This window comes from Salvelinus fontinalis, unplaced genomic scaffold (genome assembly GCF_029448725.1).
Source record: "Salvelinus fontinalis isolate EN_2023a unplaced genomic scaffold, ASM2944872v1 scaffold_0008, whole genome shotgun sequence".
Taxonomy (NCBI): domain Eukaryota; kingdom Metazoa; phylum Chordata; class Actinopteri; order Salmoniformes; family Salmonidae; genus Salvelinus; species Salvelinus fontinalis.
In genome coordinates, this window is record NW_026600217.1 from 115288 (window position 1) to 132311 (window position 17024).

A 17024-nucleotide genomic window follows, 5' to 3' on the forward strand; every position below is an offset into this window, starting at 1 on the left:
TAGAGACACAGATAGAGACACACAGATAGAGACACACAGATAGAGACACAGATAGAGACACAGATAGAGACACACAGATAGAGACACAGATAGAGACACAGATAGAGACACAGATAGAGACACAGATAGAGACACAGATAGAGACACAGATAGAGACACAGATAGAGACACACAGATAGAGACACTCAGATAGAGACACAGATAGAGACACAGATAGAGACACTCAGATAGAGACACAGATAGAGACACAGATAGAGACACAGATAGAGACACACAGATAGAGACACAGATAGAGACACAGATAGAGACACACAGATAGAGACACAGATAGAGACACAGATAGAGACACAGATAGAGACACAGATAGAGACACACAGATAGAGACTCAGATAGAGACACTCAGATAGAGACACAGATAGAGACACAGATAGAGACACAGATAGAGACACAGATAGAGACACTCAGATAGAGACACACAGATAGAGACACACAGATAGAGACACACAGATAGAGACACTCAGATAGAGACACAGATAGAGACACAGATAGAGACACAGATAGAGACTCAGATAGAGACACAGATAGAGACACAGATAGAGACACAGATAGAGACACACAGATAGAGACACAGATAGAGACACAGATAGAGACACAGATAGAGACACAGATAGAGACACAGATAGAGACACTCAGATAGAGACACAGATAGAGACACAGATAGATACACAGATAGAGACACTCAGATGGAGACACAGATAGAGACACAGATAGAGACACAGATAGAGACACACAGATAGAGACACACAGATAGAGACACACAGATAGAGACACAGATAGAGACACTCAGATAGAGACACAGATAGGGACACAGATAGAGACACACAGATAGAGACACACAGATAGAGACACACAGATAGAGACACAGATAGAGACACACAGATAGAGACACAGATAGAGACACAGATAGAGACACAGATAGAGACACTCAGATAGAGACACAGATAGAGACACAGATAGAGACACAGATAGAGACACTCAGATAGAGACACAGATAGAGACACAGATAGAGACACAGATAGAGACACACAGATAGAGACACAGATAGAGACACAGATAGAGACACAGATAGAGACACACAGATAGAGACACACAGATAGAGACACAGATAGAGACACACAGATAGAGACACAGATAGACACACAGATAGACACACAGATAGAGACACTCAGATAGAGACACACAGATAGAGACACAGATAGAGACACTCAGATAGAGACACAGATAGAGACACACAGATAGAGACACAGATAGAGACACACAGATAGAGACTCAGATAGAGACACAGATAGAGACACACAGATAGAGACACAGATAGAGACTCAGATAGAGACACAGATAGAGACACACAGATAGAGACACTCAGATAGAGACACAGATAGAGACACACAGATAGAGACACAGATAGAGACTCAGATAGAGACACAGATAGAGACACAGATAGAGACACACAGATAGAGACACACAGATAGAGACACAGATAGAGACACTCAGATAGAGACACAGATAGACACACAGATAGAGACACACAGATAGAGACACAGATAGAGACACAGATAGAGACACAGATAGAGACACACAGATAGAGACACACAGATAGAGACACACAGATAGAGACACAGATAGAGACACTCAGATAGAGACACAGATAGACACACAGATAGAGACACACAGATAGAGACACAGATAGAGACACAGATAGAGACACAGATAGAGACACAGATAGAGACACTCAGATAGAGACACAGATAGAGACACAGATAGAGACACAGATAGAGACACACAGATAGAGACACAGATAGAGACACAGATAGAGACACACAGATAGAGACACACAGATAGAGACACAGATAGAGACACACAGATAGAGACACAGATAGACACACAGATAGACACACAGATAGAGACACTCAGATAGAGACACACAGATAGAGACACAGATAGAGACACACAGATAGAGACACAGATAGAGACTCACAGATAGAGACACACAGATAGAGACACACAGATAGAGACACAGATAGAGACACAGATAGAGACACAGATAGAGACACAGATAGAGACACTCAGATAGAGACACACAGATAGAGACACAGATAGAGACACAGATAGAGACACACAGATAGAGACACAGATAGAGACACTCAGATAGAGACACAGATAGAGACACACAGATAGAGACACAGATAGAGACACACAGATAGAGACTCAGATAGAGACACAGATAGAGACACACAGATAGAGACACAGATAGAGACTCAGATAGAGACACAGATAGAGACACACAGATAGAGACACTCAGATAGAGACACAGATAGAGACACACAGATAGAGACACAGATAGAGACTCAGATAGAGACACAGATAGAGACACACAGATAGAGACACAGATAGAGACTCACAGATAGAGACACACAGATAGAGACACACAGATAGAGACACAGATAGAGACACAGATAGAGACACAGATAGAGACACAGATAGAGACACAGATAGAGACACAGATAGAGACACAGATAGAGACACAGATAGAGACACAGATAGAGACACACAGATAGAGACACAGATAGAGACACTCAGATGCACCATCGAGAGCATCCTGACGGGTTGCATCACTGCCTGTTCGTCCGTCCCTGTCTGTTACCTGGTTGTATGTTGTCTCTGATGATGGTGACGTGATCGTCTCGGTCGGGCCGGGTATGTTCATGCCAGAACCCGATCACGTGACCCAACTCATGAACCACGATGCCAAACTTATCACAGTTCTTCCCTATCGATATCGCCTGAGGACCGTTACCACGACGACCCACGTAGGAGCAACAGCTGGAGAGAGAGGGACAAAGAGACAAAGACAGGACGAGAGAGAAAGAGAGGGACAAAGAGACAAAGACAGGACGAGAGAGAAAGAGAGGGACAAAGAGACAAAGACAGTGGGAGAGAGAAAGAGAGGGACAAAGACAGCGGGAGAGAGAAAGAGAGGGACAAAGACAGCGGGAGAGAGAAAGAGAGGGACAAAGACAGCGGGAGAGAGAAAGAGAGGGACAAAGACAGCGGGAGAGAGAGGGACGAAGAGACAAAGACAAGAAGAGAGAGAGGGACAAAGAGACAAAGACAGTGGGAGAGAGAAAGAGAGGGACAAAGACAGCGGGAGAGAGAAAGAGAGGGACAAAGACAGCGGGAGAGAGAGGGACGAAGAGACAAAGACAAGAAGAGAGAGAGGGACAAAGAGACAAAGACAGGAAGTGAGAGAGGGAAACAGAAAGAGAGAGAAACAGAGAGAGAGACAGAGAGAGAAACAGAGAGAGAGAGAGAGAGAGAGAGAGAGAGAGAGAGAGAGAGAGAGAGAGAGAGAGAGAGAGAGAGAGAGAGAGAGAGAGAGAGAGAGAGAGAGAGAGAGAGAGAGAGAGACAGAGAGACAGAGAGACAGAGAGACAGAGACAGACAGAAACAGAGAGAAACAGAGAGAGAGAATGAGTGTTTTTTCTTTCACTATTGCTGTTACTATAGTCATTGGTTTTCTGAAGCACCCACATTTCCTTTAGGAACTGTCCTGTTATAGCTCTGACCACTGGTTTTCTGAGAAGATTCGTTTCTCTGACAGCTGAGTGAGTGAGTGAGTGAGTGAGTGAGTGAGTGAGTGAGTGAGTGAGTGAGTGAGTGAGTGAGTGAGTGAGTGAGTGAGTGAGTGAGTGAGTGAGTGAGTGAGTGAGTGAGTGAGTGAGTGAGTGAGTGAGTGAGTGAGTGAGTGTGTGTGTGTGTGTGTGTGTGTGTGTGTGTGTGTGTGTGTGTGTGTGTGTGTGTGTGTGTGTGTGTGTGTGTGTGTGTGTGTGTGTGTGTGTGTGTGTGTGTGTGTGTGTGTGTGTGTGAAGCACATTTATCTGACAGCTGCCTTGCTCTGAGGCGGGACACACACACACACACACACACACACACACACACACACACACACACACACACACACACACACACACACACACACACACACACACACACACACACACACACACACACACACACACACACACACACACGTGACTCATTTCAGGAAACTAGGCTTATGTCCCGAGTCCCTACTTCAGAAGCATTTGAACACATTTTTTGTCAGAAATGACTTCCGGAACATGTGAACTTTCACGTGCCTTAGTAACAACCTTGTCTTCCATCTGTAAATACTAATAAAATGGTTTCAATTACGAGCCAAGTTTGGTTTAGCCACGGAAAAAGTCAAGAACCTTCCCGCTAGACATGATTGGATGAGATAACGGACGGGCTGAACACGCCGAGAGATGAGTTGTGATTGGTCTGATGGGCTGGACACGCCGAGAGATGAGTTGGGATTGGTCTGATGGGTTTGACACGCCGAGAGATGAGTTGTGATTGGTCTGATGGGCTGGACACGCCGAGAGATGAGTTGTGATTGGTCTGATGGGCTGGACACGCCGAGAGATGAGTTGTGATTGGTCTGATGGGCTGGACACGCCGAGAGATGAGTTGGGATTGGTCTGATGGGCTGGATACGCCGAGAGATGAGTTGGGATTGGTCTGATGGGCTGGACACGCCGAGAGATGAGTTGTGATTGGTCTGATGGGCTGGACACGCCGAGAGATGAGTTGGGATTGGTCTGATGGGCTGGACACGCCGAGAGATGAGTTGGGATTGGTCTGATGGGCTGGACACGCCGAGAGATGAGTTGGGATTGGTCTGATGGGCTGGACACGCCGAGAGATGAGCTGTGATTGGTCTGCCATGTAGCACGTGTAATTCTTTATAAAGTGGATTTTTTTCGATATAACGAAGAACTGGCACAAGTGTTGCTAAGACTCTTCACTTCCTGGAGGACCGAGTTTGGAAATCAGTGGAAATGTGTGGAAGTACGATAGGAGATTCTGCCATTTGATTGCAAATGCAGAGGGAGTCGAGGGAGTCGAACGAGGGAACACACAGAAGGCTGTTGTATAAAACACCTGTCTCTCTGGATTACATTTTCAAACTAATGGGAAACCACGGCATCTGTGACAGAGAGGGAGAGAAGCATCCATCCATGTATATGGGTAAGAGAGTTTAGCTAGCTGTATGTTGAGACATTATACTACTTTTGTCAGGAAGTCGTTTTTCATTGCAAGTTAAAGCGTACTGTTACCTAGCTAGCTAACGTTACGTGTAGGATCTGTGTAGTCGTGATATATGTGTATCTCAAAGCCATTTGCATTGCTAGTTATAGCCTAATGTTAGCTAGCCAGCTAACATTGAACCTAGCTAGTTAGCTAGCTTTAGATTCATGCAGGGTATTAACGTTATAAATTGGGATTATGGTGTTCCCCTCATTTGTGTCTGGAAGTAGCTAGCAAGCTAGCCAATGTTAGCAAGTTAGCTCGGGTGCTTGACTGCTGTTAGGTCAGAACGATCGGATCAACCCTACTCCTCGGCCAGAGGGTCCGGTGTGAGGTCAAAACGCTAGGATCAACCCTACTCCTCGGCCAGAGGGTCCAGTGTGAGGTCAGAACGCTGGGATCAACCCTACTCCTCGGCCAGAGGGTCCAGTGTGAGGTCAGAACGCTAGGATCAACCCTACTCCTCGGCCAGAGGGTCCAGTGTGAGGTCATAACGCTAGGATCAACCCTACTCCTCGGCCAGAGGGTCCAGTGTGATGTCAGAACGCTAGGATCAACCCTACTCCTCGGCCAGAGGGTCCAGTGTGAGGTCAGAACGCTAGGATCAACCCTACTCCTCGGCCAGAGGGTCCAGTGTGAGGTCAGAACGCTAGGATCAACCCTACTCCTCGGCCAGAGGGTCCAGGGTGAGGTCATAACGCTAGGATCAACCCTACTCCTCGGCCAGAGGGTCCAGTGTGAGGTCAGAACGCTAGGATCAACCCTACTCCTCGGCCAGAGGGTCCAGTGTGAGGTCAGAACGATCGGATCAACCCTACTCCTCGGCCAGAGGGTCCAGTGTGAGGTCAGAATGCGAGGATCAACCCTACTCCTCGGCCAGAAGGTCCAGTGTGAGGTCAGAACGCTAGGATCAACCCTACTCCTCGGCCAGAGAGTCCAGTGTGAGGTCAGAATGATAGGATCAACCCTACTCCTCGGCCAGAGGATCCAGTGTGAGGTCAGAACGCTAGGATCAACCCTACTCCTCGGCCAGAGGGTCCAGTGTGAGGTCAGAACGCTAGGATAAACCCTACTCCTCGGCCAGAGGGTCCAGTGTGAGGTCAGAATGCTCTGATCAACACTCCCCCCCGCCAGAGGGTCCAGTGTGAGGTCAGAATGCTCTGATCAACCCTACTCCTCGGCCAGAGGGTCTAGTGTGAGGTCAGAACGCTAGGATCAACCCTACTCCTCGGCCAGAGGGTCCAGTGTGAGGTCAGAATGCTCTGATCAACACTCCCCCCCGCCAGAGGGTCCAGTGTGAGGTCAGAATGCTCTGATCAACCCTACTCCTCGGCCAGAGGGTCCAGTGTGAGGTCAGAACGCTAGGATCAACCCTACTCCTCGGCCAGAGGGTCCAGTGTGAGGTCAGAACGCTAGGATAAACCCTACTCCTCGGCCAGAGGGTCCAGTGTGAGATCAGAACGATCGGATCAACCCTACTCCTCGGCCAGAGGGTCCAGTGTGAGGTCAGAACGCTAGGATCAACCCTACTCCTCGGCCAGAGGGTCTAGTGTGAGGTCAGAACGCTAGGATCAACCCTACTCCTCGGCCAGAGGGTCCAGTGTGAGGTCAGAACGCTAGGATCAACCCTACTCCTCGGCCAGAGGGTCCAGTGTGAGGTCAGAACGCTAGGATCAACCCTACTCCTCGGCCAGAGGGTCCAGTGTGAGGTCAGAACGCTAGGATAAACCCTACTCCTCGGCCAGAGGGTCCAGTGTGAGGTCAGAACGCTAGGATAAACCCTACTCCTCGGCCAGAGGGTCCAGTGTGAGGTCAGAACGATCGGATCAACCATACTCCTCGGCCAGAGGGTCCAGTGTGAGGTCAGAACGCTAGGATCAACCCTACTCCTCGGCCAGAGGGTCTAGTGTGAGGTCAGAACGCTAGGATCAACCCTACTCCTCGGCCAGAGGGTCCAGTGTGAGGTCAGAACGCTAGGATCAACCCTACTCCTCGGCCAGAGGGTCCAGTGTGAGGTCAGAACGCTAGGATCAACCCTACTCCTCGGCCAGAGGGTCCAGTGTGAGGTCAGAACGCTAGGATAAACCCTACTCCTCGGCCAGAGGGTCCAGTGTGAGGTCAGAACGATCGGATCAACCCTACTCCTCGGCCAGAGGGTACAGTGTGAGGTCAGAACGCTAGGATCAACCCTACTCCTCGGCCAGAGGGTCTAGTGTGAGGTCAGAACGCTAGGATCAACCCTACTCCTCGGCCAGAGGGTCCAGTGTGAGGTCAGAACGCTAGGATCAACCCTACTCCTCGGCCAGAGGGTCCAGTGTGAGGTCAGAACGCTAGGATCAACCCTACTCCTCGGCCAGAGGGTCCAGTGTGAGGTCAGAACGCTAGGATAAACCCTACTCCTCGGCCAGAGGGTCCAGTGTGAGGTCAGAACGATCGGATCAACCCTACTCCTCGGCCAGAGGGTCCAGTGTGAGGTCAGAACGCTAGGATCAACCCTACTCCTCGGCCAGAGGGTCTAGTGTGAGGTCAGAACGCTAGGATCAACCCTACTCCTCGGCCAGAGGGTCCAGTGTGAGGTCAGAACGCTAGGATCAACCCTACTCCTCGGCCAGAGGGTCCAGTGTGAGGTCATAACGCTAGGATCAACCCTACTCCTCGGCCAGAGGGTCCAGTGTGAGGTCAGAACGCTAGGATCAACCCTACTCCTCGGTTTAGAGGGTCCAGTGTGAGGTCAGAACGCTAGGATCAACCCTACTCCTCGGCCAGAGGGTCCAGTGTGAGGTCAGAACGCTAGGATCAACCCTACTCCTCGGCCAGAGGGTCCAGTGTGAGGTCAGAACTCTAGGATCAACCCTACTCCTCGGCCAGAAGGTCCAGTGTGAGGTCAGAACGCTAGGATAAACCCTAATCCTCGGCCAGAGGGTCCAGTGTGAGGTCAGAACTCTAGGATCAACCCTACTCCTCGGCCAGAGGGTCCAGTGTGAGGTCAGAACGCTAGGATCAACCCTACTCCTCGGCCAGAGCGTCCAGTGTGAGGTCAGAACGCTAGGATCAACCCTACTCCTCGGCCAGAGCGTTCAGTGTGAGGTCAGAACGCTAGGATCAACCCTACTCCTCGGCCAGAGGGTCCAGTGTGAGGTCAGAACGCTAGGATCAACCCTACTCCTTGGCCAGAGGGTCCAGTGTGAGGTCAGAACGCTAGGATCAACCCTACTCCTCGGCCAGAGGGTCCAGTGTGAGGTCAGAACGCTAGGATCAACCCTACTCCTTGGCCAGAGGGTCCAGTGTGAGGTCAGAACGCTAGGATCAACCCTACTCCTCGGCCAGAGGGTCCAGTGTGAGGTCAGAACGCTAGGATCAACCCTACTCCTCGGCCAGAGCGTCCAGTGTGAGGTCAGAACGCTAGGATCAACCCTACTCCTCGGCCAGAGGGTCCAGTGTGAGGTCAGAACGCTAGGATCAACCCTACTCCTCGGCCAGAGGGTCCAGTGTGAGGTCAGAACGCTAGGATCAACCCTACTCCTCGGCCAGAGGGTCCAGTGTGAGGTCAGAACGCTAGGATCAACCCTACTCCTCGGCCAGAGGGTCCAGTGTGAGGTCAGAACGCTCTGATCAACCCTACTCCTCGACCAGAGGGTCCAGTGTGAGGTCAGAACGCTAGGATCAACCCTACTCCTCGGCCAGAGGGTCCAGTGTGATGTCAGAACGCTAGGATCAACCCTACTCCTCGGCCAGAGGGTCCAGTGTGAGGTCAGAACGCTAGGATAAACCCTACTCCTTGGCCAGAGGGTCCAGTGTGAGGTCAGAACGCTAGGATCAACCCTACTCCTCGGCCAGAGGGTCCAGTGTGAGGTCAGAATGCGAGGATCAACCCTACTCCTCGGCCAGAGGGTCCAGTGTGAGGTCAGAACGCTAGGATCAACCCTACTCCTCGGCCAGAGGGTCCAGTGTGAGGTCAGAATGCGAGGATCAACCCTACTCCTCGGCCAGAGGGTCCAGTGTGAGGTCAGAACGCTAGGATCAACCCTACTCCTCGGCCAGAGGGTCCAGTGTGAGGTCAGAAAGCGAGGATCAACCCTACTCCTCGGCCAGAGGGTCCAGTGTGAGGTCAGAACGCTAGGATCAACCCTACTCCTCGGCCAGAGGGTCCAGTGTGAGGTCAGAATGCGAGGATCAACCCTACTCCTCGGCCAGAGGGTCCAGTGTGAGGTCAGAACGCTAGGATCAACCCTACTCCTCGGTTTAGAGGGTCCAGTGTGAGGTCAGAACGATAGGATCAACCCTAATCCTTGGCCAGAGGGTCCAGCGTGAGGTCAGAACGCTAGGATCAACCCTACTCCTCGGCCAGAGGGTCCAGTGTGAGGTCAGAACGCTATGAGAGCGAAGTGCTCTGAATTTACGAACAGACAATCTGACAGCACAGATACAGTCACTAACACTCTGGATAACATTAAAACAGCCTAACCAGCTCCGCTAGGGCGAGTAATGGTCAGCGAGCTGTTTTATCATTTGTGTCAGTTAGTAGCTAGCAAGTTAGCCAGTTAGCCAGTTAGCTTGGGTACTTGACTGCTGTTATTAGTATAGAACCTTCGGAGCAAACCTTAAAGAGATGGGTGGGACTAAGGCTTAAGGGGGTGTTAACGATGCTGAATGGGTGTAGACAAAGAAGAGCTCTCCAGTAGCTGTACAAAAACATTCGAAGGCCATTTTCTGAAAAGTGAGATTACAAGTTTATCGACTTTCAAAGTGTTGTTGTACAGGGTCAGTCGTAGTAGTATGATAGGTGTTGTTTTACAGGGTCAGTCATAGTAGTATGATAGGTGTTGTTTTACAGGGTCAGCCATAGTAGTATGATAGGTGTTGTTTTACAGGGTCAGTCGTAGTAGTATGATAGGTGTTGTTTTACAGGGTCAGCCATAGTAGTATGATAGGTGTTGTTTTACAGGGTCAGTCATAGTAGTATGATAGGTGTTGTTTTACAGGGTCAGTCATAGTAGTATGATAGGTGTTGTTTTACAGGGTCAGTCATAGTAGTATGATAGGTGTTGTTTTACAGGGTCAGTCATAGTAGTATGATAGGTGTTGTTTTACAGGGTCAGTCATAGTAGTATGATAGGTGTTGTGTTACAGGGTCAGCCATAGTAGTATGATAGGTGTTGTTTTACAGGGTCAGTCATAGTAGTATGATAGGTGTTGTTTTACAGGGTCAGCCATAGTAGTATGATAGGTGTTGTTTTACAGGGTCAGTCATAGTAGTATGATAGGTGTTGTTTTACAGGGTCAGTCATAGTAGTATGATAGGTGTTGTTTTACAGGGTCAGTCATAGTAGTATGATAGGTGTTGTTTTACAGGGTCAGTCATAGTAGTATGATAGGTGTTGTTTTACAGGGTTAGTCATAGTAGTATGATAGGTGTTGTTTTACAGGGTCAGTCATAGTAGTATGATAGGTGTTGTTTTACAGGGTCAGCCATAGTAGTATGATAGGTGTTGTTTTACAGGGTCAGTCATAGTAGTATGATAGGTGTTGTTGTACAGGGTCAGTCATAGTAGTATGATAGGTGTTGTTTTACAGGGTCAGTCATAGTAGTATGATAGGTGTTGTTTTACAGGGTCAGTCATAGTAGTATGATAGGTGTTGTTTTACAGGGTCAGTCATAGTAGTATGATAGGTGTTGTTTTACAGGGTCAGTCATAGTAGTATGATAGATGTTGTTTTACAGGGTCAGTCATAGTAGCATGATAGGTGTTGTTTTACAGGGTCAGTCATAGTAGTATGATAGGTGTTGTTTTACAGGGTCAGTCATAGTAGTATGATAGGTGTTGTTTTACAGGGTCAGTCATAGTAGTATGATAGGTGTTGTTTTACAGGGTCAGTCATAGTAGTATGATAGGTGTTGTTTTACAGGGTCAGTCATAGTAGTATGATAGGTGTTGTTTTACAGGGTCAGTCATAGTAGTATGATAGGTGTTATTTTACAGGGTCAGTCATAGTAGTATGATAGGTGTTGTTTTACAGGGTCAGTCATAGTAGTATGATAGGTGTTGTTTTACAGGGTCAGTCATAGTAGTATGATAGGTGTTGTTTTACAGGGTCAGCCATAGTAGTATAATAGGTGTTGTTTTACAGGGTCAGTCATAGTAGTATGATAGGTGTTGTTTTACAGGGTCAGTCATAGTAGTATGATAGGTGTTGTTTTACAGGGTCAGTCATAGTAGTATGATAGGTGTTGTTTTACAGGGTCAGTCATAGTAGTATGATAGGTGTTGTTTTACAGGGTCAGTCATAGTAGTATGATAGGTGTTGTTTTACAGGGTCAGCCATAGTAGTATGATAGGTGTTGTTTTACAGGGTCAGTCATAGTAGTATGATAGGTGTTGTTTTACAGGGTCAGTCATAGTAGTATGATAGGTGTTGTTGTACAGGGTCAGTCATAGTAGCATGATAGGTGTTGTTTTACAGGGTCAGTCATAGTAGTATGATAGGTGTTGTTTTACAGGGTCAGTCATAGTAGCATGATAGGTGTTGTTTTACAGGGTCAGTCATAGTAGTATGATAGGTGTTGTTTTACAGGGTCAGTCATAGTAGTATGATAGGTGTTGTTTTACAGGGTCAGTCATAGTAGTATGATAGGTGTTGTTTTACAGGGTCAGTCATAGTAGTATGATAGGTGGTGTTTTACAGGGTCAGTCATAGTAGTATGATAGGTGGTGTTTTGCAGGGTCAATCATAGTAGTATGATAGGTCCAGTGTAATGTGTTGTTTAAGTGCCTTGCTCAAGGGGACATCGACAGATTTTTTCATCTTGTCAGCTCTGGGATTCGAACCAGCGACCTTTACGGTAACTGGCCCACCGCTCTAACCGTTAGGCTACCTGCCTCCCGTAGATGAGGGTTGGATGCTGATGTCTGTTTCTTACTGCATGTATTTATACGAAACACTACGTTCTAAATAGTATGTAGTACGATTAGTACACACTACAGATGTAGGATCTTCATTTGATCACTCTTTTGTGTCTGAGAATGTTCTTGCACAAGCAGGAAATGCAAAACGTGTATTAAAAGGTTTATAAAGTCTTCTAAAGTTTGTCATTTCCACTTTAAAATGTCAGATTTGATTCGCCCCAACAACAACAAAAAAAATCCTTTAATTTCCTGTTGCTGCAGGATAATTTTCCTGTGTAGCTAACTGGCTCAAATTATGATCCTGCATCTGTACATAAGCACCAAGCCCCTTAGCTAGATAGAAGAGCGAGAGACGAAAGCCTCCCCGTGGGGGGGGGGAGCAGGAAGGAAAGGAAGGGGCCCATTGTTGAGGGACCGTGTCGTCTCTTGCTGTGACATGGTCATCAGGGAACCTTCTGTTCACACAAGCACACACACACACACTTTCTCACACACACACTTTCTCACACACACACTCTCACACGGACAGACTCTCACACACACACACTCTCACACACACACACTCACACACGCACTCTCACACGCACACACAACGAGAAAGTGAGTGGGACAATGGGCCAATACCTAACACCATCCTGCTATATCTTCCTCCCTACCCCCCCTCCTTCAAATCCCTCCCCTCTTCCTCCCTACCCCCCCTCCTTCACATCCCTCCCCTCTTCCTCCCTACCCCCCCTCCTTCACATCCCTCCCCTCTTCCTCCCTCTCTTCTTCACTCCCCCTCCTCACCCACAGGGTCTGTAAGTGAAGACGATGTAACTCTCCCCCTCTCTCCCTCTCCCCCTCTCCTCCTTCCCTCCCTCCCCTCCTCCCTCTCCCCCTCTCCTCCTTCCCCCCCTCCCCTCCTCCCTCTCCCCCTCTCCTCCTTCCCTCCCTCCCCTCCTCCCTCTCCTCCTTCCCCCCCTCCCCTCCTCCCTCTCCCCCTCTCCTCCTTCCCTCCCCTCCTCCCTCTCCCCCTCTCCCCCTTCCCTCCCTCCCCTCCTCCCTCTCCCCCTCTCCTCCTTCCCCCCCTCCCCTCCTCCCTCTCCCCCTCTCCCCCTTCCCTCCCTCCCCTCCTCCCTCTCCCCCCTCCTCACCCACAGGGTCTGTATGTGAAGACTGTATCTCTCCTCCCCCTCTCTCCCTCTCTCCCCTCTCCTCACCCACAGGGTCGGTACGTGAAGACGATGTAACTCCCCTCCCTCCCTCCCTCCCTCCCTCCCTCTCATCCTTCCCTCTCCCCCTCTCCCCCCCCCCTCTCCCCCTCTCTCCCCCATCCTCACCCACAGGGTCGGTATGTGAAGACGATGTAACTCTCCTCTCTCCCTCATCCCCTCTCTCTCTCTCCCTCCCTACCTCCCTCCCTCCCTCTCTCTCCCCCTCCCCCCCTCCCTCCCTCTCTCCCCCCTCCTCACCCACAGGGTCGGTACGTAAAAACGATGTAACTCTCCTCTTCAGTCTTCTCCATGAAGGTCACGCAGGTCAGTTTCTCCCAGTGACGCATCGCCTGCTTGAACATCGCTCTTTGACTGCCTGGAACACACACACACACCGTTATACACACACTGTTAAACACACACTGTTACACACACACACACACACACTGTTACACACACACACCTTTATACACACACTGTTACACACACACACACACACACACACCGTTAAACACACACTGTTACACACACACACACACACACTGTTACACACACACACCTTTATACACACACTGTTACACACACACACACACACACTGTTACACACACACACCTTTATACACACACTGTTACACACACACACACACACACACACACACACACTGTAATACACACACACACCGTTATACACACACAAACACACACACCGTTATACACAAACCGTTATACACAAACACACACACACCGTTATACACACACACACACACACACACTGTTATACACACACACGTTGTTATACACACACCGTTATACACACACACACACACACACACACACACACACACACACACACACACACACACACACCGTTACACACACCGTTACACACACACATTAAATATACACACACACATACTGACCAGTGGTATGAGTCCTCCTAGTCAGATCCATCATACATACTGACCAGTGGTATGAGTCCTCCTAGTCAGATCCATCATACATACTGACCAGTGGTATGAGTCCTCCTAGTCAGATCCACCATACATACTGACCAGTGGTATGAGTCCTCCTAGTCAGATCCATCATATATACTGACCAGTGGTATGAGTCCTCCTAGTCAGATCCACCATACATACTGACCAGTGGTATGAGTCCTCCTGGCCAGATCCATCACACATACTGACCAGTGGTATGAGTCCTCCTAGTCAGATCCATCATATATACTGACCAGTGGTATGAGTCATCTACTGACCAGTGGTATGAGTCCTCCTGGCCAGATCCATCATATATACTGACCAGTGGTATGAGTCCTCCTGGTCAGATCCATCATACATACTGACCAGTGGTATGAGTCCTCCTAGTCAGATCCACCATATATACTGACCAGTGGTATGAGTCCTCCTGGTCAGATCCATCATACATACTGACCAGTGGTATGAGTCCTCCTAGTCAGATCCACCATACATACTGACCAGTGGTATGAGTCCTCCTGGCCAGATCCACCATACATACTGACCAGTGGTATGAGTCCTCCTGGTCAGATCCATCATATATACTGACCAGTGGTATGAGTCCTCCTAGTCAGATCCATCATATATACTGACCAGTGGTATGAGTCCTCCTAGTCAGATCCGCCATATATACTGACCAGTAGTATGAGTCCTCTTAGCCAGATCCATCATACATACTGACCAGTGGTATGAGTCCTCCTGGTCAGATCCATCATATATACTGACCAGTGGTATGAGTCCTCCTGGCCAGATCCATCATATATACTGACCAGTGGTATGAGTCCTCCTAGTCAAATCCATCATATATACTGACCAGTGGTATGAGTCCTCCTAGTCAGATCCATCATATATACTGACCAGTGGTATGAGTCCTCCTGGCCAGATCCATCATATATACTGACCAGTGGTATGAGTCCTCCTGGTCAGATCCATCATATATACTGACCAGTGGTATGAGTCCTCCTAGTCAGATCCATCATATATACTGACCAGTGGTATGAGTCCTCCTGTTCAGATCCATCATATATACTGACCAGTGGTATGAGTCCTCCTAGTCAGATCCATCATATATACTGACCAGTGGTATGAGTCCTCCTGTTCAGATCCACCATACATACTGACCAGTGGTATGAGTCCTCCTGTTCAGATCCATCATATATACTGACCAGTGGTATGAGTCATCTACTGACCAGTGGTATGAGTCCTCCTGGCCAGATCCATCATATATACTGACCAGTGGTATGAGTCCTCCTGGCCAGATCCATCATACATACTGACCAGTGGTATGAGTCCTCCTGGCCAGATCCACCATACATACTGACCAGTGGTATGAGTCCTCCTAGCCAGATCCATCATACATACTGACCAGTGGTATGAGTCCTCCTGTTCAGATCCACCATACATACTGACCAGTGGTATGAGTCCTCCTAGTCAGATCCATCATACATACTGACCAGTGGTATGAGTCCTCCTAGTCAGATCCATCATACATACTGACCAGTGGTATGAGTCCTCCTGGTCAGATCCATCATACATACTGACCAGTGGTATGAATCCTCCTAGTCAGATCCACCATACATACTGACCAGTGGTATGAGTCCTCCTGGCCAGATCCACCATACATACTGACCAGTGGTATGAGTCCTCCTGGTCAGATCCATCATATATACTGACCAGTGGTATGAGTCCTCCTAGTCAGATCCATCATATATACTGACCAGTGGTATGAGTCCTCCTAGTCAGATCCACCATATATACTGACCAGTAGTATGAGTCCTCCTAGCCAGATCCATCATACATACTGACCAGTGGTATGAGTCCTCCTGGTCAGATCCATCATATATACTGACCAGTGGTATGAGTCCTCCTGGTCAGATCCATCATATATACTGACCAGTGGTATGAGTCCTCCTAGTCAGATCCATCATATATACTGACCAGTGGTATGAGTCCTCCTGTTCAGATCCACCATACATACTGACCAGTGGTATGAGTCCTCCTGTTCAGATCCATCATATATACTGACCAGTGGTATGAGTCCTCCTAGTCAGATCCATCATATATACTGACCAGTGGTATGAGTCCTCCTGTTCAGATCCATCATACATACTGACCAGTGGTATGAGTCCTCCTAGTCAGATCCACCATACATACTGACCAGTGGTATGAGTCCTCCTAGTCAGATCCACCATACATACTGACCAGTGGTATGAGTCCTCCTGGTCAGATCCATCATATATACTGACCAGTGGTATGAGTCCTCCTGTTCAGATCAACCATATATACTGACCAGTGGTATGAGTCGTCCTAGTCAGATCCATCATACATACTGACCAGTGGTATGAGTCCTCCTAGCCAGATCCACCATACATACTGACCAGTGGTATGAGTCCTCCTAGTCAGATCCATCATATATACTGACCAGTGGTATGAGTCCTCCTGGCCAGATCCACCATACATACTGACCAGTGGTATGAGTCCTCCTAGCCAGATCCACCATACATACTGACCAGTGGTATGAGTCCTCCTAGCCAGATCCATCATATATACTGACCAGTGGTATGAGTCCTCCTAGTCAGATCCATCATATATACTGACCAGTGGTATGAGTCCTCCTGTTCAGATCCATCATACATACTGACCAGTGGTATGAGTCCTCCTAGCCAGATCCACCATACATACTGACCAGTGGTATGAGTCCTCCTGTTCAGATCCATCATATATACTGACCAGTGGTATGAGTC

General features: G+C 48.5%; 1 protein-coding gene across 1 annotated transcript in view; it reads right to left on the reverse strand.

Moving 5' to 3' along the window:
- LOC129842030 (dorsal-ventral patterning tolloid-like protein 1) overlaps window positions 1–17024 on the reverse strand; it is an 84630-nt gene that overhangs the window by 29189 nt on the left and 38417 nt on the right. The window contains exons 4-5 of the mRNA XM_055910405.1: window positions 13529–13646; window positions 2702–2880 (exon numbers count right to left, since the gene is read on the reverse strand). Coding sequence (XP_055766380.1) covers window positions 2702–2880; window positions 13529–13646 — 297 coding nt within the window. The remainder of the gene's footprint in view (window positions 1–2701; window positions 2881–13528; window positions 13647–17024) is intronic.